Raw genomic sequence first — 24,610 nt, forward strand, 5'->3', positions numbered from 1 at the left:
CGAAGTTTTGCCATTTAATTTGGAAACACCCTGTATAGTATACGGTATTTATCTAAAAATTAAGTACATATATTCAAGCTTAAAATTAATTACTTTTTGTAGAGAAAATTTAGATCCATTTTCGGAACACGAGGATCAAGAAATCTGGCGAGCCTTGGAGCTTTCGCAAATCAAGGATGTGATAGCTTCGCATCCCGAGGGACTGAGTACGCAATATTATAATATAATATGCGTAAAATTAATACGATAAAAAACATAATGCAGTACGTTCAAAATAACAATGTAATATAATTGAAATTAACTTTGATGTAGGTCTCGAGGTACGAGAAGGCGGCGAGAACTTTTCAACAGGTCAGCTACAACTGCTTTGCATGGCACGTGCAATCCTTCAACGATCGAGTATCGTCGTCCTCGATGAAGCGACTAGCGCACTTGATATAGCCACTGAGAAATCACTTCTAAAAGCGGCTGCTGTCGCTTTCGAGGACAGAACCGTAATCACCATTGCGGTTAGTAATTAGCGTTCGATAAATTGAATGTACATTTGCTAAATGAATAACCGATGTATTCCATCAATGTTGAATCAACTAGCCTTTTATTACAATTTAATCGATTATTCTCCGATTATATCAAACTGTTAATTAAATGTTGAGTCTACGTACTTGCTAAATATAAAGTTACTTATCTCTTGAATTCTTAAATGCCATGCAGGAATAAATTTGAAATTTTATAATACAGATTATTATAATATATTGATATCAGTTAAATATATTTTAAGCTTGATAGTAATAAACATTTCTTATCAATAAACTGAAAAAATGAAAAGGGTGTTTTTTAATATTTTCTAAAATTTTTATGCTTGAAAGTTGAATCTCTCTCATTAGATAAAGATAATATTTTAACAAAACTGTTTTCTGTTTGCAGCATCGAGCAGCGGCTTTGTTATATTGCGATCGCATCGTTGTTTTCGACGAGGGCAAAATCATCGAAGAGGGCTCACCGACAGATTTAATGCAAAGACAGAACGGAGTCTTTTCCGCAATGATCAAAGCGGTCGAGCAAAGCAGCGAACAACGATGAGAGGAACCGTGAAAGAATGTCAATTAACTTCACTAATATACACACGGAGAAAACGTTCTTACTGAAATAGCTATCTAAAAATTTCAACAAAGTCGTTTTTTCCATATAATATCGATTTAAATCTTAAGATAAAAATTCTAAGACTGCTTTAGGATATAAAGTCTCTATACGTTATAGGAATATACATATACTGATATATACATGTGACAAAGTTTTATTTTTTATATTAATCTTATGCGTGACTAATTTGTTAGTTTTATACAATATCCTAATTTGGTATTATAAATATATTATAAATTGTAATTTGTAAATATATAAAAGGTGATAATCGAGTTGTACTTGATGATGTGAACGCGACGCCCGGTATATTGCAGAATAAGAGTCCCAAACGATAATAATTACCAATATCCCCACGTCGTCGACTGTATCTACCACTGCAGAAAAGGTGAGCATGTTTTTCTGTTAGTGGCATCGAGGCCGGCCTGTCGATAGCACCGGAGTTGTTTCACTTATCAGCACTTTTTGACTCTGATCGACAGCGATGCCGATAAGCCTGACAAGCGTGGAATTTTATATAAGGAAAAAAGCTAAGTGAACGTTTTATTGGTACAATTGTTTCATAAATCATCGCGTGAGAGAATTACTTTCGTCGGACGTACCTAATAAATTAATTAAAAAGGTGGTGAATTTTCAACTCTTTTAACTTGAAACAAAAGAGTTATTTTACCGCGTTATGTATAATTTGCAACAAATATACGGCAATAATTATCGGTAAAATTTTAATCTAACAATGAATCTGAATGTTCGATGCTCAAGTCATGTGACTTTATTAAACAATCAAGTATTTAATTCAAGTGACAGTTGAAATTTGCAGTGACAAATGATCATCGTATGATTACAAACAATTCGATAAAAAGAATGCAAGAATGTAGCTATTAATGTGTCTTAAGAATAATGCTATTTTTCTAAAGTGAAACATTTAACACTTTATTGTGCACCGATACAAGATCATAGAGAGATTAGCGAGAATCGTAAAGTTTGAGAGGTGAGTATTTCTAGAAAATTGACACATGCGTTATTAGCAAATTTTTTTTCTATGAGACAGAATATTAATAGATCTTTATATTTTGATATGTAAGTTTCTATGCTTTTCTCTCTCCTTCTCTCTCTAAAATTCAAAGAAATAATATAACGTTAATATGATATGATTTATTTATTGACTGATTAGCTATTGTAGGAAATCTCAGATAAAATAAACTAAATTATCTTCAAACAACGGATATTAAGTTCTAGGGAATAAAGCCATCCCCTTTGTTTGCTTAATGTTGCTATCTAATTGTCAATAAAAAAAGGCGAATGATAAGAAAGAAGAGTGATTGTTCTTTTTGATGAATTAAAGCGGATAGACAATAACGAAAATATGACCATTTAAGGAGGTTTGATGAAATATAAGACAAGTCGATCTATAAGATATATGCAATACAAGAGTTAATCATATCAACATCTAGAAAAAATTTGATTGATATTTACCGTACCGTTTTGAAGATATTTAATTCTAAATTTCTAGATTTTTACACCACAAGAAGATGTATAACCTTATTCTGAAGATATTTTCTCCTAAATTGAGACCTTTCCATATAAGACAGAAATTTAAAAATCATTATAGTTACAAAATAAACACTTACATTCATTCTGATAAAGTTTCATCTAAATTGACCGTACAGTTTAAGAGTATTGTATTGTAAAAAAGTACATCATTTTTATATATATGTAATGATAAAGGTGCATAGCTGGCACCAAAGATCTTCAACTAATTTGTTAATTTCTATTATACGTCGACCTTGAATGCAATTATCCAGAATTGTCTTTTCTGAAGACAATTTTCTTTTTTTGGCTGCTTGACTAACATTGTTCTTCCACTCTAGTTGTTTTTGAGTAATAAAGAGACCTTTACGTGGTTGACTTTTACAACTCATATTTTTTTCTTTAAGGAATAACCAGGAAAACTCTTTCAAGCACAAACGTATTTGTACTAAATACGTGCGCCGCACGTATTACCAACTCTTAAATAATACGATATATGCCAAATTTAACACGAACTATAAAGTTTTGTACATTTAATGTAATAAGTAAAAATATAATAAATTTATAATAAAAATTATTAATTTATACATTTTTAGTTCAGATTATGCTAAATTTATTATATCTAAAGCATAATAATAAATAAATATCATGTTCATTCCTAAATTCCTGCTATTAGTACTAGCGTCAAATGAACATCTTATAACATTTATTTTATCATTTTTAAAATATTTAATAACATATAAAGTTAACAATGATTATGTATAATGACATTAGCAAGTTAGATATTATTGATAACGATTTTATATTATTATTTTAATCATTTTACATAATTTTACGAATAAATCGTCTATTGACTAAAAAGTAGTGCGAGAACCTCCTATAAGTGGATATATTCTAGTTATCGCAAGAAAAATATAATAAAGAATTAAAATAGGAGCGCACCGGTCGAGGTGCTAAAAAAAGCGTATAAATAATGATAAAGACTCGTGATAAGAGATCATCATTACGCAGATAAGAATGAAGGAAACATAAAAACAAATGAGATCAGAAGAAAATTTTTTTTAGTTTATTAACTCACAGATAATCGCGTTGGTAAACTAAAAGAGTCTTTTGTTGCAATTGTTAAGTGTAGTTGACAATAGAGCTAATTGTTTAAAATGTTTCTTTCAAAACGAAAAAATGTTTTTCGAAGGTTTCTTAATTGCTCTTGACAACATTAACAATAGAATATGTTCAAACAATATCTTCAAACATAATAGTATTTATGTTGCAATACTTAATAAACATTACTTGGAATATTCCTTTTAATTGCTTATGTTGTCACATAAAGAAAGTGAAACTTCATTTTCTTTACATCATTATTTGATGCTCAGGGCAGAAAGGCTGACTTATAATCTTAAGACAGTTCTTGTACGTTTTACTAAAGACAAGACTTAAGTCATAAAACACTATCTTAAGATTATAAGTCAGCCATTCTGCCCTAAGAGTAATTTTAATTTTACTAATTTAATTACTGTCACTGACGTGTATTAAAATTTTGCGATAAAACATCGTTGTCTTAGATAATGAACTATCTTGATGTTACACCTTTATATTGAAAACTTTGGACGCACAATTTTTGTTCATTAATGTAAGAGTGAAAATCGTTGCTGAATCAGCATGATAGCACACACAAGCAGATATTACTATATTCGAGAAACATTTATCTTATGTTCAAATATTTTACTTTAAAAGTGTATAATCCTTGGAAAAGTGTATAATGACGATATAAATTGTAAATCAATAAAACCAATTAGCATTTTAATCTTCGAATTGCAGCAACACTCAAACTAATAGAATAAATCAATATTATTTCCAATTTAAACGAAACATTGTTTCATCTAATAAAAAATATCATTTAGAACAAAAAAAATGTACAATAAATACGTAGTTTTAAATTGAAATTAATTATCAGAGTGTTTTGTGTAAAAACTTAAACTTAATTAAACGATATTAAAACTTAATATCACGCGCTAATTCCAATAAATTAATTTTTAGTAAATCACGATCTTACTTATTTCCGAAAAACAAAAATAAAAAAAGAAATGAAAATATTCTTGAGGCTTCCACAGGTGTTTCCTATATGAACCTTGCAATCCACTTCATCAGGGCGATGAAATGGACTGATGAAGTGGACTGCAAGGTCCACGAAACGTTGGCATTTCAAGAATGGATCTGGACACGGAGAAAACCCGTGAAACGCATGATTTTCATAAAGAAATGAAAAGATTATGAACAAAATTTTTAACCGTTACTCTTAGTTCGTATTGATAAGCAGCAAAGTAAACAAAAATCAAATTAGTACTGCTACCCAGTAGAAAGAGTACATTTTTCCTGATAGTTACAATGCCTATACGAACGTTTGACAAAGAACACAAAGGCAATCTTATTAAAAGAAAAAGAATAGACTCATTAGATAAGATGCTCGCGCGCCACATATACCTGCTTGTTGACACTGCTCGTCGCCGCTCTGTTATCGGCTAGATAAGATTTCTGCGTCTTTGTCGTACCTGAAACATCAGTCGAACGTGCGAATTCATGCGGTACACCTCCGTGCGGTCGTACTTGAAAAAAAAAAAGATCTATGTCTCTTTGCTCCGAGATCGCGCGAACGAAAGCGCATAATCTTCTTTGACATCACTGTTCCTCAGTGGGCTTTCCGGCGCAGGATTCTCAATCCAGCTTGAAAGATTTCCCACGTCAACCTGAAGGGTGAGTTTCGCCAAAAAGTATAAGCGTCGCTAATTATGTTGCACATCATCGAATTCGCTCTGTCAAGATGACAATGCTATGATAGACGTTTCTCACCACACGTCTTAATCCGCGCGATCGATTATCTAATCGATTCACGGAAACATTGATTCGTATTCCTGATACCATTCTAGACTGATAAATTTCAAGATCGACTTGCATTCCGATGTCGATAAATTGAAGATGGCAACCAAGTGAAAAGGTTTCCTTCATCAGTATCGTAATGAGAGTATAAATAATAGATTGTTATTAGCTCGATTTGTGTATAATTTATACAATTTAATTTGACACTGTTGCGAAAAAATATAAAATACAGATTCAATATATTTTACATTATTTTATATTATGTTTATTTTATATCATTATTTTTAATATATTACTTTCAAATCTTATTACGGAAAGATATATAACTAGATTTTTATTGAGCAACGCATAATATTAATTGAAAGAAAAATATTACGTTTTATTTACACATTAAGAACTCAAAGCTCAATCCTCGCTCTATTAATTTATATATAGATTTATTTGCTATCAATTAGTATTGTGCTATCTTTTAAGTACTTAAACATTATGTGCAATAGGAAAATTTATATTTCTCAAAATTATCGTTATTTTTTATTATTAATTATCGTAATGCTTTTAGTTATCGCCGCATTTATATCTCTGTTCATGGGTAATTCTGGGTAACAAATAACTTGCAAAAAGGGACAGGAATGAGTAATAATTAGTAAATGAAGTCACGAAAAATAGCTATTCGTTACAAAGCAAATCATACGCACGTAACACGCGTGTGTCGCGTTAAGAAGAAAATTAATTATTGCCATACACACATATAGGCATAGATGAAGTTAATTAACCTCGGCAATGATTGTCGATACTATTGATTAAACGCGCCTGTAATAAAGAGGCATCTATATGTATAACTGACGTTATCAGACAATATTACCTTAATTGTCCGCGACTTGAAATGTATATGCAGACTTCTTCGCAAATATATCGATAAAACATTGGGCAATACTCAATTGCTGGCTACCTTAACACATATAACACGTGTTATCTTTGTGTTACGTGTATAAAATGTTTGCAAAATATAAAAGTATCACCACGTGAAGTAACAAAGTTCTAAAACTGGAAACTCATAATTAGCACAGAAAAGAATCTTTACATAATTATCAGAAGAAAAGAATATAAAATGTATGAAAAGAACATTTAAATTTTAAAAATATGCTTTGACTTCTTAGACTCTAGATTATAATTACTATTTTATTTTATTCTTAATTATTGGATAAGTTTATGATTGAGAAATTTGTAAACAAAATCTTTAAATAAATCTATGTTTAATGCTACGTTATTATTAATAAAAATAATTTTAATAAATATTAAAAATAAAAATTGTAAAATAAACATCTAAATTAATCAAATCTAAATATACTTTTCACAATAAATTGAGTTAAAAAAATTGTATGTTGAAAGAAAGGCGCTTGAGTTTCAAAACGAACTGTAAATTTTCCTCAATTATTGAAATTCGAATCATTGTTGCCCACAGACGATACATTCGGTTTAAAAATACACGAGTCTGAATATTTTAAGATTTAACGAGACAAGAATCGTATTATGTTTCATTTATCCTTGTCATTGGTTTTTCGCAACCGCATCATGACGTGCGCTTAAATATTGCCGGTGTATTTTCCGTCAGAGAAATCGACACCGAGCTCATTGTGCAACAAATTACAATATCGTTACGTTTTCATCATTTCCGGGACTCGTGACCTCGCAATTTTTACATAAACAACTGCACTGAAAAGCGAAGCGAAAAAAGTGTCGCGCGATGCGCTGGCAAATCATGTCGAGCGCATCGCCGCATAACGAGACGCAAACCGTAGTTATTCTCCCGAGACCTTAATTCCGAGCCGTTAACGAGGCATAGTTGTTTTTTCACAGACAGGAAATGTCGCACTAAGAGAATGGAATTGCGTGTAATTGTCGATCGACCACCGTTTTCGCCCTCGTTTTCCTCATCTTTCTCTTTGCATATTTTATCCATCACAATAAATAACGATTTCATATATTACAAGACATAAATATAAAATATTTATATGAATATAAAATAGTATGAATATACCTGTAGTATTTCAAGCAAGTCTTATTAAGTGTAATATGAGTCGGATAGTATTTTTCTTTACAAAAAACTTCTTTCAGTTATGAGGAAATCTGAAGTTTTTTTTCCGAATCTTCTGACTTTTCCTGTTACATAAAAGTAGTTTAATTCATTATGGAACACCGGAAGTGCGCGGTTTTTTCTTATCTTTATTTCGAAATGCGATGACAAAACGCGTGATTTGACTATTCGAATAATGAACAACGATACTATCGCTTCGTTAATTATAATTATATAATATTTGTAGCTTGATGCGCGCGATAAGATCTCGTAGGCTTGAATTCAGTTACTTCACAGCGATACAATTGCTTGTGAATCGCTTTTAAGACAATTTGTCCTATCACACAGATAGCTTTGAAATATTTCTTTTTTATTAGCCGGTTCTTATGGAAGAGATAATATACATTTAATGAATTTTTAAAAATCTTTCCGTAGAAAATCACTTATTAATTAATTGATTGCACGCAGAACTTATCGTGCATGCTTCAACGACCGTATAATCAGAGGATATATTTAGGGTTTGGGCAATCGTTTGCTCGTGCGTTTAATCAAATAGCGTTATCATAGTCTCAATATAGTGAGTACAATCCGATACGAGTCGACCTTGCATGAGTATAAGGAGGTTACGTATCATTAGAGAATTATGCGAAGATTGTATCTACGCAAATACTTTTGTGATTTATTAAATAATTATAATAATATTGTGACAATATGTAACACATAATTATCTTGAAATTTTATAGAAATTAATAATTATATGAAATGTTCAACCACTGATGAACTCAATATGAAGAATAGAATTGTATTGCTCTCGGAAAAAAAAACTTGTAAAAATTAATATCTAATTTTCTCTAAATTGTGATTGTTCATTTCTTGACTTTTTTTTAAAAACTTTTTTATGTTTAAGTCATAAATTTTCTTTTTTATTCGGTTATCGCAGTACATTCATTATTCAATGCTAGAATTTCAAAGATTCCGAAAAGAATTCTTCCAGCGTCAGTAAAAGAAAAGTCATTTTGACACCAAAGTCAAGAAATAATAATAATTGGCATAACCGAGGCTTTTAATGCGTCCTGAATAATGGATACGACTAAAAAATATCACCTCAAGATTCCTGCGCTGTTTGCATATCGGTGATAAACGAAGTGACGTCTCCTCGTGAAACAATACCCAGGGAAAAATTAGAAGCGAATAAATTCGCTTGCAATTTCGTGTGCACCTTGCAAAAGATTCTAATAAAATCGAATAACTCACCGTATCGCATCGTGACAAGATTAACAACAATGTGGATTTATCGAATGGTTTCACAATAAGATATGTGCGCACCTTGACGCATTTTTTGCGAAAGAGCGGTGCTGAAGAGGACAATAATTGCGAGTCTCAAATTTTAATAAAGAATTGAAGATGTTCCTATATCGCACTTGCAACTTGAAGCATTTTACATGTATATGAAACAAGCCGTGTAACTTTATAGAATATTCTTTTAAAGAACCAAAATTTCAGCAGTATCTTGAAGAAATCTGTATCAATGGTACCTATAAATTAACTTTTCTAGATATATTTATTTTAATTGAAATATACAAAAAAAGAAGAAAACGAAATTATGATTGAAATTATTTTAATCCCCTCTGAACAGGAATAAAATCTTCATGCTAAATCTAGAAAATTTGTTTTACTGCATTTTATATAAGGAATTAATTTATGGTAGTCACTACAAAATAATAAGCAATATTAATGCAACAATACAAATTGCAAATTAATTATCGCAAGCTCATTTATTTATTCGTTTATTATGACATTTACAATTTTGAAAGCTTCAGCATATTATATAGCGCTTCTTTCCAGAAGAGTTACCATAACTAGAAATCTTAACGAGAAGGAAAGGATGATCGGACTTGGTAAAATGTCGAGAATATTCTCATCATGAGCATGTGCTAATGCATTATGACGTCAAGGCACAATATATCACGTGCACCAAACACCATTAGCATAAGCATGTGACTACTGTGGTAGCAATCGACTCTCGCAGCGAGACCGAGTCGTATGAAAAAAAGAGCTGTGCGTCATGAAAAGTGGAGTAGTTATATGATGAGCGTAACGCGATCCGAACGAGTCGAGGTGCTCGACGAAGGAATCGAGTGCCGGTCATGAGTGACCTCCGCGTGAAGTGATATTGAAGAATAATTACTTGTTGAGAGCCGCTATGAAGAAAGGAACGTGATACGAGTGAGTGAGTGACCGAAATAATTGTCCTAGCATTACGTATTCCGCTCAATTATGACTATCAGCTTAATTAAACATTTCTTCGACGCAGACGGGAATAATTATTAGCCAGATATGGTTGGATGTATATATCAAACGATGAATAAAATTATACGTCATCTTAGATCAAATTAGTTATCTCTTTATTAATTTGTTCATTTACTTAAATTGATTACCCTGCGCAAAAATAATTAGACCTCTCTGAAACTTTGATTTTCGGCGAACTAATCAAGAAGAGAAAGAGAGAGAATTCTTTTCTAATGTTAAATATTACAGATGAAATAATTGTGGATAAAAATTACATTGTGAATTAATTAGCATGCCATCATCAGGGATGCAATTATATTAATAAATAAAAAAAGATTAAAATATTGCATAATTTTTTTATATATATGTATATATACACACATTATATAACATTTTATAAAGACTTATGTATTGTACATAAAAAGTGTGCATAAAAATTAATATTTTATATTACGAATTTCCAATATACATATATATCTGCATGTTTTTCTTATGTTTATCATGTATAAATTTATATTTATCTTTCTATAAAATAATACAAACACTAATGACGCTATGTTTAAAATAAATATTAAAGGAATACATTTCTTTCAGGTGTTAAAAGAATTTGCTTTGGACATGCTTTGGACGAAGATAACATGAGGTTCTCATGCTTCCCGAGGGCCAACATCCTCGGGCAGAGGGGTAGCATCAATCTCACCCCTCTGCCGGGCTACGAGGACTCTAGTTTCACAATAGGCGTCGTACGTCTTATTAACGTAATTTATAAATAAATCATTTATCAATTTTGTTTTATTTTAGAAGGGGTATAATTTTTATAAAAAATCATCTTTCTAATTAAAAGTTTTTCTTTTATTAAAATATTACTTCAATCTTTATTAGATACGTCCGTTACCTGGTACCTTGCCTCCTGTAAATGGCACTGTTTCGTCTTCATCCGAATCATTCACATCACTCACGAAAGTCATAGTGTCGTCACCGCCATCTGAAACCAATCATGTCAAACACCTTTCATCACATCAAGAAGAGTCCAGATTAGAAGATGCGGCTGCTGTGAACAATGGCGAACAACACGTGAATAATCCAAGGGGTGGCGTCATCGGAAGAACGCCAACGCCACCCTCGGCACCAACACCCGTATACGAGAAAGATGCTAGGTGACCAGAAAATAATTATGATAAATATTAATAAATAATTTGTAATATAATTTATGGTAGTTAGCATTGAAACTTACATAATAATTAATGAAGAATAATAATATTCGAAGATTATAAGTTTTGAATTGTCTATTATGTAATTATTTTCTAATCGATATAGGTTTGATTTTATTTCATTCCTTTCGAAAAAGTATAGAACGTAATATTATCGTCTTTTTTTTTTAGGAGTGCCAGGCAAATTAAAAGGGCTATATTGGAGAACGAATTTCTGGGTAATCTTGAAGAAAATCAGATGGAGTCACTCGTTTCTGCCATGTATCCAAAACAAATTCTCGCTAATACTCAAGTTATCCGAGAGGGCGATATAGGTATAGCCTCTTTTTGCGAAAACTTAATATAAATTCTAGAAATATATTACTACACGTCTACAGAACAATTACTTAATAAATATTAATGTACGTAGTTACAGTAAAAATGTAAATTTTTTTAAGTGTAATATTCATCCACAGGATCGCACTTGTATGTGTCGGCGGAAGGAGATTTCGACATTTACGAGGGGAACAAATTCCAAAGAAGTTTCGGACCAGGAGTTGCGTTTGGAGAAATTGCTCTATTGTATAACACGAAAAGACTTCGATCTATTAGGGGTAAGTGTGAAAAATGAATAAAAAATTCGACATATTTCTAAAAATTTATTACACGTTTTAGGAAATATTTCTCAAAATTAAATACAAATATATTTAAGTTTATATAAATATTACAAAAAAAGAAATTTTGTAAGTTTTATAAAACAAGCTGCATGTATATTCAAATCTGTAGTAAAATTTACAATATTATTAAACACATTATGTATCATGGAAATTTGAGAAATTTCCTTGAGAACTAAGAAGCGCTTTCTTTTAAATTAATTATATATATGTCCAATTTTGTGTTATTTCAGTAAAGAAAGCTGGAAAAGTATGGGTTCTCGACAGATCAGTGTTTTTAACTATAATGATGAGAACAGCTCAGGAACAACTGGAGGGCAACATCCGTTTCCTCCAACGCGTTTCCGTTCTTCAAAAACTTCCGGAACCCAAGGATCATGTGCTCGCGAAGATATCCGATCTTATAAGAGTAGTAAGTAAGAAGATATTTTAAAAGATACCATTCTGCTCGCCGCTTAGTTTATAATATGGCTTAAAAGAACGTTATAATAATGCTTGCAGGAATTTTTCCCGGCTGGAGCGAAAATACTGCGACAAGGCGAGAAGGGTGAGAAATTCTATATAATCAGCGGCGGCAACGTACGAATCACCAAAGACATCGAGTACGGAGGCGAGGAGGAATTAGTAGTTCTCGGCAAAGGAGATTACTTCGGCGAATTGGCTCTCTACGATGACGAGGGTGAACGACGTGCCAACGCGATCGCGCTTGCACCTGGTGTCGAATGCTTGACTCTGGATAGAACGTGAGTTCAATTAATACACCCGCGTCATTTTGTAATTAATAAATCTCTGAAGTCAAATTAATTGTATGTGTCGTCAAATTAAACAAATTAAAAAAAATATAAGTTGCAAAAGCTATCTTAATTTCTATGAAATATCCGTGAATTATTTAATTTAAGATATCAGTCGTTTATTTTAAATTGTAACATTTTTATTTATTTTGATATTTTACTTCATTTTAAGATAAATTTGAAAAATTAAGAAACTTATCTCTTAAGATTGTTACTATTATTAATTATTATTATACAAAATTATTATTTTATTTTACAAAGAGACATTTATATTTAGTCAATGACGATTTTAAGACAGTTTTTTTCATGTATTGTAAATATAAAATGTTAAAAATATTACATAATTCGAAGAAATTGCCAGGTCATTCCTGAACTATCTGGGTAGTCTGGATGAAATTCGTAACAAGGACTGGTTAGCTGAATACGAGAAGCAAAAGCGTTCGTTGACCCCAAAGAAGTGGACTAACGAGTATGCAAATTTAACCTTGATCGACCTTGAAACGAGGGGAACGTTAGGAGTTGGTGGATTCGGCCGTGTTGAATTGGTGACACTCAGATCCGACCCGAATAAGAGCTTCGCTCTAAAAAAACTCAAGAAGAAGGTCATGGTTGAGCAACAACAGCAAGAACACGTGCTGAATGAGAAACATATTATGCAAGCGTGCGATTCTCCTTTCATATGCAAGTAAGTATCTTTCACTGAAGTTTGATATTACAATGTACATCACGATTAATTTGTATAATATAATATTATGAAACTACCATTGCTAGTATAAAATGATATTTCAAATCAATATAAGATAAATATATTTTAATTTATTTCTATTTCTCAATTGTTGATAAACTGTAAAAACAATTAACATCGTAAAATTTGTAATTTACATCAAGATTAATAAAAATATATAAACAAAAAAATTGATCAATAAATTTTAATCAAGTACTAAAAGAATTTTTAAACAATAATTAGACTGAAGTTAATATAATTTTGTATTTTTTTAGGCTTTATCAAACATACAAGGATAGCAAGTACGTCTATTTTCTCATGGAAGTGTGTCTCGGTGGAGATGTTTGGACGACTCTTCAAAGGAGACGTCTTTTCGATGACGCCACTACACAGTTTATGGTCGGCTGTGTAGTAGAAGCCCTCGATCATCTTCACTCACTGAACATTGTTTACCGAGATCTCAAACCGGAAAATCTTATGCTCGACACACGTGGCTATCTAAAGTTGGTGAGACACTCAATTTTTAATTATAATAAATTAACTTCCAATTACGTGATTATTAAAGTTTCTTCGAAATATACATTTAGATATTATTATAATCGGGCCTGCTGCTGAAACATAAGGTACAAAGGAGATTTTGCCGCCCCCCTTAATATTTTTATTTACCAATCTTTTAAATAGGATAGTTTTTAAATAATTTTCTAAATATCTTTTTATAGAGGATGAAATTTGATTATGAAACTAGACAGAAATCTGAAAAAGATAAAAATTTTTTTATTGAAATTAATAGAGAAAATTTTTACGTTTCTGTTCTAGGAAAACGATCGATATCTTGACGGTAAAATGGTTTTGTATGTACTGGAAAATTTTAGTAGCGTCAGGAAATAAACAATTATTTGTTCCAACGGTTGGTGATGTACAGTACAAGTTTTAGAAAAAATTAAGTCTAACAGAAGCGCGAACACATGCAATTGGTGTTAGGAATGGAGAATTGATTTTTTTGAAACTTAATTTGTCGCCTTCTTTGTTAATACTTCTTTATTGTGCAGTATATAACTTACACACCTGCCTACTGCAGCAGGCCCGATTCATGTGAGAATGAGAAATCCTACAAGAAAAAAATTATCTCTCTTCCATAGGTGGACTTCGGTTTTAGTAAGAAAATTGGTCCGGCCAAAACGTGGACGTTTGCCGGTACGCCAGAGTATGTCGCACCGGAAATTATTTTGAATAAAGGCCATGACAGGTAAGAAATTTAAGAATGTTCCAACGTTCATTATAATTGTTATATTGTTTCTATATTTTTCTATATTTATATATTATTGTCTCTATATATTTTTCTATGTGTTTCCCATCACATTTAATTCTTCATTTCGTTAGAGCGGTGGATTACTGGGCTCTTGGCATCCTAACACATGAGCTTCTCGTTGGTAAGCCGCCTTTCCGAGGTTCCGATCATATGACGACTTATAACAATATTCTCAAAGGGATCGAAATGGTTAGTATACCAAACATTGTCAACAAAAACGCTAATAATCTCATCAAGAAACTACTCCGTTTGAACGCTTCCGAACGATTGGGTTACCAGCGAAACGGGATACAAGATATTCGCGATCACAAGTAAGTCGTTAAAAATATTTTACAAAGAAAAAAAATATTTATATCTTTAAAAATATTTCATAAATTATGTTATATACGTATAATAATAATATCTTTAAGGAACGTTTCATGTTTAAATATCTTTATAAGGGGAAACATTTTGTAAAAGAAATGTTCTATTTTATAAAATGTTAAAATAAGATGCTTTCCAATTAATATAATATAAAATAGAGAAAAAATAGTAGTGTATAGGTTTTCATTTTGTTTTTTAATTTTTAATTTTTTTAGTTATATAAATGTAAATGTATATTTAGTTATACATAAATTTTAATACTGAGAGAAATGATTTTGTTATAGGAACAAATCAAGGGAAAACAAATGTGATATTTGTTAAGAAAACAATCGATTAGTTACTATTGCAAATTAATTATTTCTCATTCGTCAATGTAACAAATAATCAATAGTATAGCTAGCAAATAATCCAGGTAGTAAAGTTTGTCATTTTGACGTCATATTTTGGGCCTTTACTGACCATTATACTACCAACTGGCGACTTATGATGTCAATATGACGTCACGGAATGACATTACGAAAATGACGTCAGTATGCCGGCACGAAATAACATCATACTGACGTCATGAAATGACGTCTAATAAAACCTATGGTCACTTTTTGGTCACTTGACATCATTTGTACAAACATGACTTCAATTTGACGTCAAAATGACAAACTTTGCTACCTGGGAAAAGGCTCATATATATATATATATATATATACATAGAAGTCGTAGACGGTCGTAAGGTCTCAAATCGTAAGAAATTGACTAATTCTAGTCAAGTATTTTCTCTATATTTGATTGTAATTGATCAGTTTCTTATGACTTAAGATTCCACGATCGTCTATGATTTCTATGATAAACGATCCTAAAATCTATCTAAAAGGTTAGAGTTTGCTTCTATTACTAATAATTAGTTGGTATAGCAGACTGGTAGCAATCACAACAAATCAATTTTGTTGTCACATATTTACCGATCACTTGTTAAAAGTACTGGTGGCGCTTGTTAAATTAACAAAATCCTTTCTCTCAGTAAAGTAGCCTGTGTTTCATCTTTTCTTTTATAATAACTTTTATCTTTGTCCTTTTAACAGATGGTTTTCCGGATTCAACTGGCAAGCGCTTCAAAGATTGGCTCTACCAGCTCCCATTGTACCAACGGTATATTAAATAAAACACGCTTTCAATTTTTTTATTTTTCATGCAAAAATTTTATTTAAAATTTGTATTAAAATCATCTATTTTATTTGTGCATTTCTAGGTACGACATCAACTCGATACACGAAACTTTGAAAGATATCCACCTGATCGCGATATTCCACCGGATGAATTTTCCGGCTGGGACATGGAATTCTGAAAATAAATTCTTGGTGTAACACAGATAGATACAATAATTACATCTTTGTGCTATCAAAAAATGCATTTGTTAACTGTGTCTGTTATAGAAATATTAATTGTTATAGCTCTTTTATTAATTATTACTAAAATGTAATTATAACAAGGATACTAAAATATCAACTCGATATGTTTTTAAGATGTAAAAATAGATAACTGCATTATAGATTAAGACATTTGTTAATAGTTACTTAACAATAAGTAGCCTTTTAAAAAAAAAATGTTTACTTAACATTTCCGATCAGTCTTTTTATAAAATTGAACAGAGTATTATTTTCTTGAAATCATTCGCTCATAAAATTCGTCGATTCATATAATCAATTAGAATTTCTAGTTTTTCTTAACGACTAATTGGTAAAAAATAATTTACTAATGTAAGAAATTATATTATATATTTCTTTATAAGCACTCACTAATATATTCCGGTGTATCTTAGATACAAATGAATATACGTAATATTTTAACAATATTTTGGATAATTATTTAGAATACGGACCAATCGAATAAGCCCAATTTCATCAACATCGAAGATGAGGCACGTATTCTAAATAATTACCATATTTTGTTTTGTTAAAAAAAAGATGATATTTATAATTTATAAAATATAATCTTGAATGTTTCTAAATATAACAAGAAGTTTAACATTTTAAAATTAGTCAAATTGCATAATTATAAAGATTGCAAAGGTATCTTGAAATAATGACGTATCATCTCGAAATAAATAAATAATTTTGTAATTATGACTATCGTATAATATACCATACATCTCTTAGACGAAAAAAAAAATATTACTCTAATTTTAAATATTGGCTACGTATTATGAAATTATTCGGAATGAATTCCGATCAAAACTTATTTTTTTACTTTTGTTTTTTTTTTATAAAACAAAACATTGTGTTTTTTTAAACTCTGTTTTTATGCTTCATACATGCTTTAAACAATACTATAAAAAATACGTATTTAAAACATTTTAAAAACATTGGTCAAGCATGTTTTAAACGTTTAAAGCATGTTTAAAAGATGATTTTTATCAAACGCCCAATGCGCATCTTGGAGCCTTTGTTCCGCGCTGTGGGCAATTTGAAAAAAGCCGCGTCGGCGAGCGAGTGGTGAGGGGCGATGCGCGCGTCGCTATTGGCCGGCGCTCGCGGCCGCATTCCTCCATCAGCTGTGCGTAGTGGCGCGCGTGGTCGGCGCCGTCTCCGCAGTCCGCGGGCCTGGCGGCAGTCGTGTATCGTATCGCGGGGCGATTGTGGGCGAACGTGGACTCGCGCGCAAATGGCGTCGTCGCCGTGCCGTTATGAGCGAGTGTGTGCCGTGCAATAACGCGTACGGGCCGCGTCCGGGTGCGACGCCTCGCGGCCCAGCCTGACGAAGGAGCGAACGCGAACGCGCCGAGACCCTCGGGTGTGGGTCTGGCTGGCGAGCGTGTGTGCCTCTCGACCGCCGACGGGGATCGGGAAGAAATAATTTTCGGAGCGTGTACCCCCCTGCGGCGCGGGCGGGCCTGCATTGGCCACATCGACGGCAGAGGCGACGGGGAACGGTGACGGAGAGTTGTGAGATAGGTCCAAAAGGTGAGTGCGATGGAGGCTCGTCTCGTCCCTACTTGGTCGCGTGTGTATGTATATACATATGTGCGCAATTCATCGCAAAGTGCGTTCGCTCGCTTGCACGCACGCGCGCGCGCACACACATACGTCGCACATTCGTACGCGGATTATTCCCGCGGATTGGACCAACATCTGGTGCACGACATCGAACGGTCGCGTTTTTTTCTTGATCGTCGAGGGGACAGCCGTGGACGCGAAACAGGAATGATAACGACTCGGGAGACGCGGAGGCTTAATTGCGCTATTTGATCTGTGGGCGGAGAGAAAGAGAGAGAGAGAGAGAGAGAGAGAGAGAGACAACGAACAGCAGCAACAGCAGTAACGATTATATAGAAACGTGCGGGCGATTTCCATGAAACGCCAGGCTCGCGATAAAAATCGTGGCGCAGAGTGGAGTGACGCGACCGCGATAAGGAGAACCGATGCGCCTCAGCCGATTCCCAACGAGTGTCGAACAATTTGTCCTATAGAGAGAAAAAGAGAGATAGAGAGAATCTAAACAGACGAGAGGGCAACAATATGTAAAAAATTACGTAGCGAGAAAAAAGTCGTGTGTACATCGTCGCCCGTTTGTTTAGGTACACACGCCGTATTCTTTGTTTCCCTTCTCCTTTCTGCTCCTATTTCTTAAACGCGGAGCTTTCGGCTTGTTGAAACGGGTGGATGTTTCATTGCGCCTAACATAAACTATTTCAGCGATATACATATAGATCGCTTTTATATTTAACACCAGAACTACTGGAGTAGTCAGAGAAATGATTGGTAACTTTTGTAATTTTGTAATTTTTTTTGTCAGATTTTAACGGTGCATTTTCTGAGATTTTCTGCAATTTTTTTCGTTACGATGTGTATGTGATTAAATTAATTTATTTATTTTTTCCTCTCGTCCCTTTTTTCGAAGATCTATACATACATCTTTGATAAAATATCTATACATACATCTTTGATAAAAAAGATATTAAGTATCTTGTTAACCATTTTATTTCATGTTTTAGTTCAAAGATTGAGTTCTGGCATTTGCTATAAATATTTTATTCTTTGTTTCAAGAATTTTAACTTCAGTCATCAGTAATTAACATCGGCAATTGACAGAAAACATTACAGATAAAAAAATTTTAGATTAATGAAAAAAATATAAGTGCCTATTTTTGGCCAAGGTTGTTATATGAATAATATATATTTAATATTTTTAATATATTTGAGTATATTTAATATATATATTTAAATAATAGAAATACGTTAATTATCGGTGCCTCTAATGTTAAAATTATTTTGAGTCTGATCATTATACAATTAGAGATTATCCCATCCAGTCGATGAAATGATTCATATAATACATAGAAAGAAAATATAAGGCTGAAATATCGTTTTTAAGACTTTTTATCTTCACGATGCTAGAAATCGCTCCGAGATCTCACACGAAGAAAGAATTAACAAATTGCACAACAAAGAATCAACAATTCCGCTAATCAACCAATGCAATTGGTCAACTCTTTATTCGTCCCAAATCTCAGAACAATTTTTAACATCGCGGATACAATTTGGAATTACTTATTGACAAATATGATGCGTGTACCACTGCTATATTTCCTCGTACGTGGGCATTTGTTTCCATATACGATTTTTTGCCTATTCTTCTCCAACGTGAAATGATGTAAGGAGGCAACATGTAAATACACGCGTTCGACCGCTGTTATTATCGTCCCCGACGTCCCTAATAATCCTTATTGTCAGAACTCAATGAAAGGTAGAAATTCCTGAGCTGCTAAAGGAGTTACTCCTATTTGCTCGGCGTGTAAATATTATGTCAGAAACATTAGGGACGTGTTTGGTGCTTCCGGCGAATCAAAACAGAGTAAATGATAAAAACACCTCTGCGAGATACTACGTCTTCGTTTCTTTTTGCATTACTTTTTTACGTATTAAGGTGACGTCGAATGTTTCGAAGCAAAATTTAAAATTCTGTGTCTAACTGGGGTAGCAATCTTGAATAAATTTAATTGTTTTTAAATTTTATAAATACAGGAAGAGACACAGATGTAGTAATACTGGCAATAAATTGTATGAACGGGTTAAAAATAATGGCATCGTTTTATGTAATAATGTAATCCAAGTTAATCTTGATTTAGCTTATATTCTTCTCTGTTAATATGTATAAAAAACCATGTTTTTTTCAATTATACTAAGAAACGGAGGTGATGTCGATCTTTCGCGCGCGCATGCGAAGTAAAATTTAGGTTTCTATTCAATTGAGATAGCAATCTCGAATAAATTTAATTTTTTTTAAATTGTATTAATACACGAAGAACATGGATGTAATGTTAGCAATAAATCACACGAACGGGTTAAAAATAATAGCATAGTTTTATGTAATAATATAATCTAAGTTAAAAAATCTTGGTTTAACCTACATTCTTTATTATAAATCGTGTTTCAGTTAGATAAGTTAATGTGACATAATTAATAATTGCATAATATTGCACAATTGACACAGCAGATGATGATGATGATGATTCTATCATTTTATTAGAAAGATTTGATTTATGTATATGATGTAGATTATCAGTTGGTGCAAAGCCACAAAATCAAGTTATCATTATTTACTCATTTCATTTATTTATTTGATTTACTTTCTTACTTGTTATCTGGCTTGATAAATATACATAATAATATACACAAATACGTCCACGCGCACCTTTAATTATTACATTGATCAATCGGATTTCATTGTTAATTATATCTATGAGTAATAGTGCAATTTAAATATTTGAAATACAAGAAGTGTAAAGGCTCGAGTGGTATACAATCAAATGAATAAAGAAAAGCCTATAAGAGCCGACACTAGTTTTTCGTATGTAAAAAATATGTTTATTGGTAAATATCTAGATGTTCCGGCCACATTATTTTGATCATTTTCAGTAACTGACGCAATATGAACTGTACGCTATTAAAATGAGTCGCTTGGTACATTTATAATAATAAAAATGTGTCCAAATTTAAAATCTTTATAGTATTTGATTAAATATTTGATTAATGTAGTAACAGTATGTATGATTTTTAAAATCTTTTTTATGCTGAAAAGGATAGGATTTTACACTTAAATTAGAAATACGAGATTTTCCACTGTTCGACCTAAGTCAGAAATAACAGCCGGTTTTTCCCGCTGCGACGGATTAGACGAAGAAATGCCAAAAACACGTCGTCATCAAACTGTAAATCAAAATTTTATTAACGCGCACCAATATATCAATGCTATAAATTGTGTAAATTCCATTGACTATAACTTAATCATACCTTGTTCCATATGATCTTGGAAATTGGTATTCGTTGCACCTACGTGACTACTTTTAAACAAGATATTCTTGTGTACATAAAACGAGATCCCTGCCTTATACAATATTTGCTGTAAATACTCGTTTTTATCTATACGATCCGAAATCTAAGCGGCGCGCGTACTTGCACAACGAGCGTTAATGAACGAACGGATAAGGCATTTGACTTCGCCCTGCGATAGAGTCGGCTCGAGAGGGTCAAAGGGCATAATACTTTACAGATAGCGAGAGGTACCGGCGTGTTACGGAATAGTGTTCAAAACTGGCTCGAGAAAACTAAGAAATAATACTTTATGTAAGAAATCAAATAATTGCAGTGTATCAATTAATTAAACTGAGGTTAATATATTTAATAGATATAATAAATAAAAAGTAACACTTTATGTAAGAAATCAAAGAATTATGATGTACTAATTAATTTTACTGATTAATACATTAAAGATTGAAACTTAGAAACTTAGACGTTTATTTCATTACAGTTTTCTTCATCTTTAATAATTTCAATTTCAAACTCTCTTACAAAAATCTAATGTTAAATTTAAATAAATAACAATTTCCATCAATATTTTTGTTATAGAAAGATCATCAATTCAATTAGTCGTGAAAGCTGCAGTTCAAAGAATGTTTAACGTGATATAAGTTTTATGTTAAAAATAAAATTTTTTAAAAGAGCATTTCAAGCAAAGATATTTCCGATATTGCAGATATTTTTAGCAAAAAACGAACAGTCAACGAAATTACTTTGGTGATACGTTACTGAAATAAAATGCGGATGTACGAAGGGACACTCTTACGTGCCATACATAAATTATCGTTTTCCACGTATCAAGTTGTGCGCATGATTCGCAACGTTGAGACACCTTCACATTTCTCGACATCTAATGCCATAACGCTGAATCCGCTCGCTGGAAAATGACGTGTGAGCTGTCGCAAGTACTTGCGTAAGATTGCTGAAGGGGAAAAAGGCAACCGAGAAGACCTGACGCGTTTCGAACTTACGGTAATCGGCAATTGTATAATCAATCGAGTGGTGCGATAGTATCTGAAAGAATATACTTGGAAAAAGATATTACTTTCTGCTGAAACTCGTCCGGAACTCAACGGCTGAATGGTAACGAACGGAAAGAACCTGCGGGAAACCGGTTATAACGGGTGATGCCTCGATTCTCGAATACATGCTCGATTCTTGTGCAATCGGTGTTAATAGGTCACGTTAATGGGATTAAATTGCTTCGCCCAAAATTCTTGTTTCACGTAATGAAGCGCAGCTTGGTCCTCGAAGTTACACGATTTCTTCCACTTTTCGTTCCTTCTATTTATAGCATGTTATCTATATGATAAAGGTATGACAAAGCGATAAATTACACTGTTAAAATATTGGTGTTAAATTTAACACATTTCACATGATCCACCTTCGATCGACCCTTTTTGTTTAAACATTTCTTTAAGTACAATTAATATAATTTTAAAAAATTGTCTTCTTTTAACAAAAAAAATATTAAATAGCAATTTAATATAAAATATTCAAATAACAAAAAAAGTTACATTATGTTAAAATAACACTCGGTATATTAAAAATTCAACACACAAATTTTAACAAAAACCAATTTAACGTACAAAATGTATTTTTATTGTAAAATGTAGGATTCTATGGAATCTCGCGAGCAATTGGGAGTCAAATCAATGTTATTACATTAATAACAATGGTACTTTTAAATTATAATGCCATTATTATGTAAATTGAGTACTTATCTTACTAATGATTAACGAAATGAGATAAAATGACAATGAAACAGAGATTTTAATATCAATATGAATCTTATAATGATATTAGCCATAATGTGTCAAAATTAATATTACTTATAATATAAATAGATATTTTTTAATTAGATATTGTAATATAATTAGATTTTTATAATATAATTAGATATTTTTTAATTCAGTCGCGTAATAACTTAATAATAAGAAACTTGATGTGATCTTAGATAAATGTTTTGTGTACGGATCAACTAAACTAATCCGTATTTTTAGACGTGTGAATATAGAAATTATCTTCAAACTAAAGTAAATATGAAATTCTACAAATTCCGTTAGACTATAAATAGTAACATGTTTTCCCATTAATCCATTCAGTTAACACGTGAACATATTACAAAAACAACCTTCTCTCTATTGTTAGTCTTATATTTGCATTTAAATTTGGTAACCACAAGTCAGTAACAGGCTCAAAAGTAATTTACTTGAAATATATTATGTCAGAAAATTAGAACAAGACATCGCGATATATTTATACCCAATTTCATCAATATAAAACTAACTTTAATTTCGGTTCAATTCTTTATCTTTTTCTAATTCTAGAAATTAAAAAAAATAAACAGTACATTAAACTGAGACTAAAGTTAATCTTATATTGGTGGAACTGGGCTTATGACCGTTCTTATGAATGCAGTTTAATTTTAATCTTGATTCAATAAACTCTTCCTTTTTTTCTAGTTTTAAGAATTAGAAAAGGAGCAAGTTGAACCGAGATTAATCTACATTGAATAGAAACGCATTCAGTTATAAAAAATCATCAAAGACAAAAATTCTACTCTTTAGAAAAATAATTTTTTTTAATTCATAGTTATTGAAACATGACAAAATTTAAAAAGTAAATAGAGATAGAGTAAGAGATAAAATGATTCTCAACTAAATCTCACATGAAGGTTTGTTAGGCATTACAGATTAAGCCAATATTTGATCGCATTAACGTTAGTAGAACGTAGGACATCGTCGCGATGTATTGTCTCGGTCGCGTTTAATTTTATATATAGCTCCGAGAAGTCACTGACCATTGTGAATTCCATGTGCTTACGGCTGCTCATAGAAATTGACGTTCGGACTGTAAAAGACGGGCACCGGCCGGCTGTGTTTTCGGCGATACGGTCATTCAACTGGCCAGAGGGGGTTCCGATCGTTCTCCGCCACGTGCTACCGCGAAATAAACTTGTTAATCGCGCGTATCGACAGGAAGCCTGGCGCCAATTCGGAAGCACTCGTGCCCCTTACAATTAGACCGAAGACGAACAGCTGATTATTGGAGGCTATAGGATCGCTATAGAAAAATTAAAATTTTTTCTTCGCACGATTTTTATTTTATCACATGATCGCACGTGTATCGTACGTTGTTTAATTATTTATCATATTTACAGTGAGAGAAAGTATGATATTTATGTTGGTTTTTGTGACTACAATTGCATAGTAAAACAATTACGATTAGGAGCCCCATTTTTATGATTATTACTGCTATAATGTTAGAAATAATAATCATATATATATATATATATACATATAGTT

At 32.1% G+C, this 24,610-nt stretch overlaps 3 protein-coding genes across 8 annotated transcripts in view; all 3 read left to right on the forward strand.

The window, feature by feature from the left end:
• Sur (Sulfonylurea receptor) overlaps positions 1-1,122 on the forward strand; it is a 14,201-nt gene extending 13,079 nt beyond the window's left edge. The window contains exons 28-30 of the mRNA XM_018456799.1: positions 103-206; positions 313-509; positions 925-1,122. Coding sequence (XP_018312301.1) covers positions 103-206; positions 313-509; positions 925-1,080 — 457 coding nt within the window. The 3' untranslated portion in view covers positions 1,081-1,122. The remainder of the gene's footprint in view (positions 1-102; positions 207-312; positions 510-924) is intronic.
• A 409-nt stretch (positions 1,123-1,531) lies between these two features.
• LOC108728373 (cGMP-dependent protein kinase, isozyme 1) lies at positions 1,532-16,327 on the forward strand. Of its 5 annotated transcripts, none has more exons than XM_018456892.1 (14): positions 5,225-5,415; positions 9,458-9,842; positions 10,496-10,659; positions 10,784-11,058; positions 11,284-11,426; positions 11,568-11,705; positions 11,999-12,177; positions 12,267-12,508; positions 12,918-13,241; positions 13,556-13,787; positions 14,420-14,526; positions 14,661-14,900; positions 16,029-16,095; positions 16,196-16,327. In XM_018456892.1, the coding sequence occupies exons 3-14, from the start codon at positions 10,540-10,542 to the stop codon at positions 16,289-16,291; spliced, it is 2,163 nt and encodes a 720-aa protein (XP_018312394.1). In that variant the 5' UTR covers positions 5,225-5,415; positions 9,458-9,842; positions 10,496-10,539; the 3' UTR covers positions 16,292-16,327. The 5 variants fall into 5 exon arrangements, with proteins under 5 accessions (XP_018312395.1, XP_018312394.1, XP_018312399.1 ...); XM_018456897.1 differs by having other exon boundaries at positions 10,496-10,644; XM_018456895.1 differs by having other exon boundaries at positions 9,458-9,838.
• Positions 16,328-17,505: 1,178 nt separating this feature from the next.
• The window catches only part of Mondo (MLX interacting protein mondo), a 27,760-nt gene continuing 20,655 nt past the window's right edge, over positions 17,506-24,610 (forward strand). For both annotated transcript variants that reach the window (XM_018456859.1, XM_018456860.1), the window contains exon 1: positions 17,506-17,906. The gene's annotated coding sequence lies outside the window, so the exon portion shown is untranslated. The remainder of the gene's footprint in view (positions 17,907-24,610) is intronic.

The sequence above is a fragment of the Mycetomoellerius zeteki genome, unplaced genomic scaffold (assembly GCF_001594055.1).
Source record: "Mycetomoellerius zeteki isolate Tzet28-1 unplaced genomic scaffold, Tzet1.0 scaffold61, whole genome shotgun sequence".
Taxonomy (NCBI): Eukaryota; Metazoa; Arthropoda; class Insecta; order Hymenoptera; family Formicidae; genus Mycetomoellerius; species Mycetomoellerius zeteki.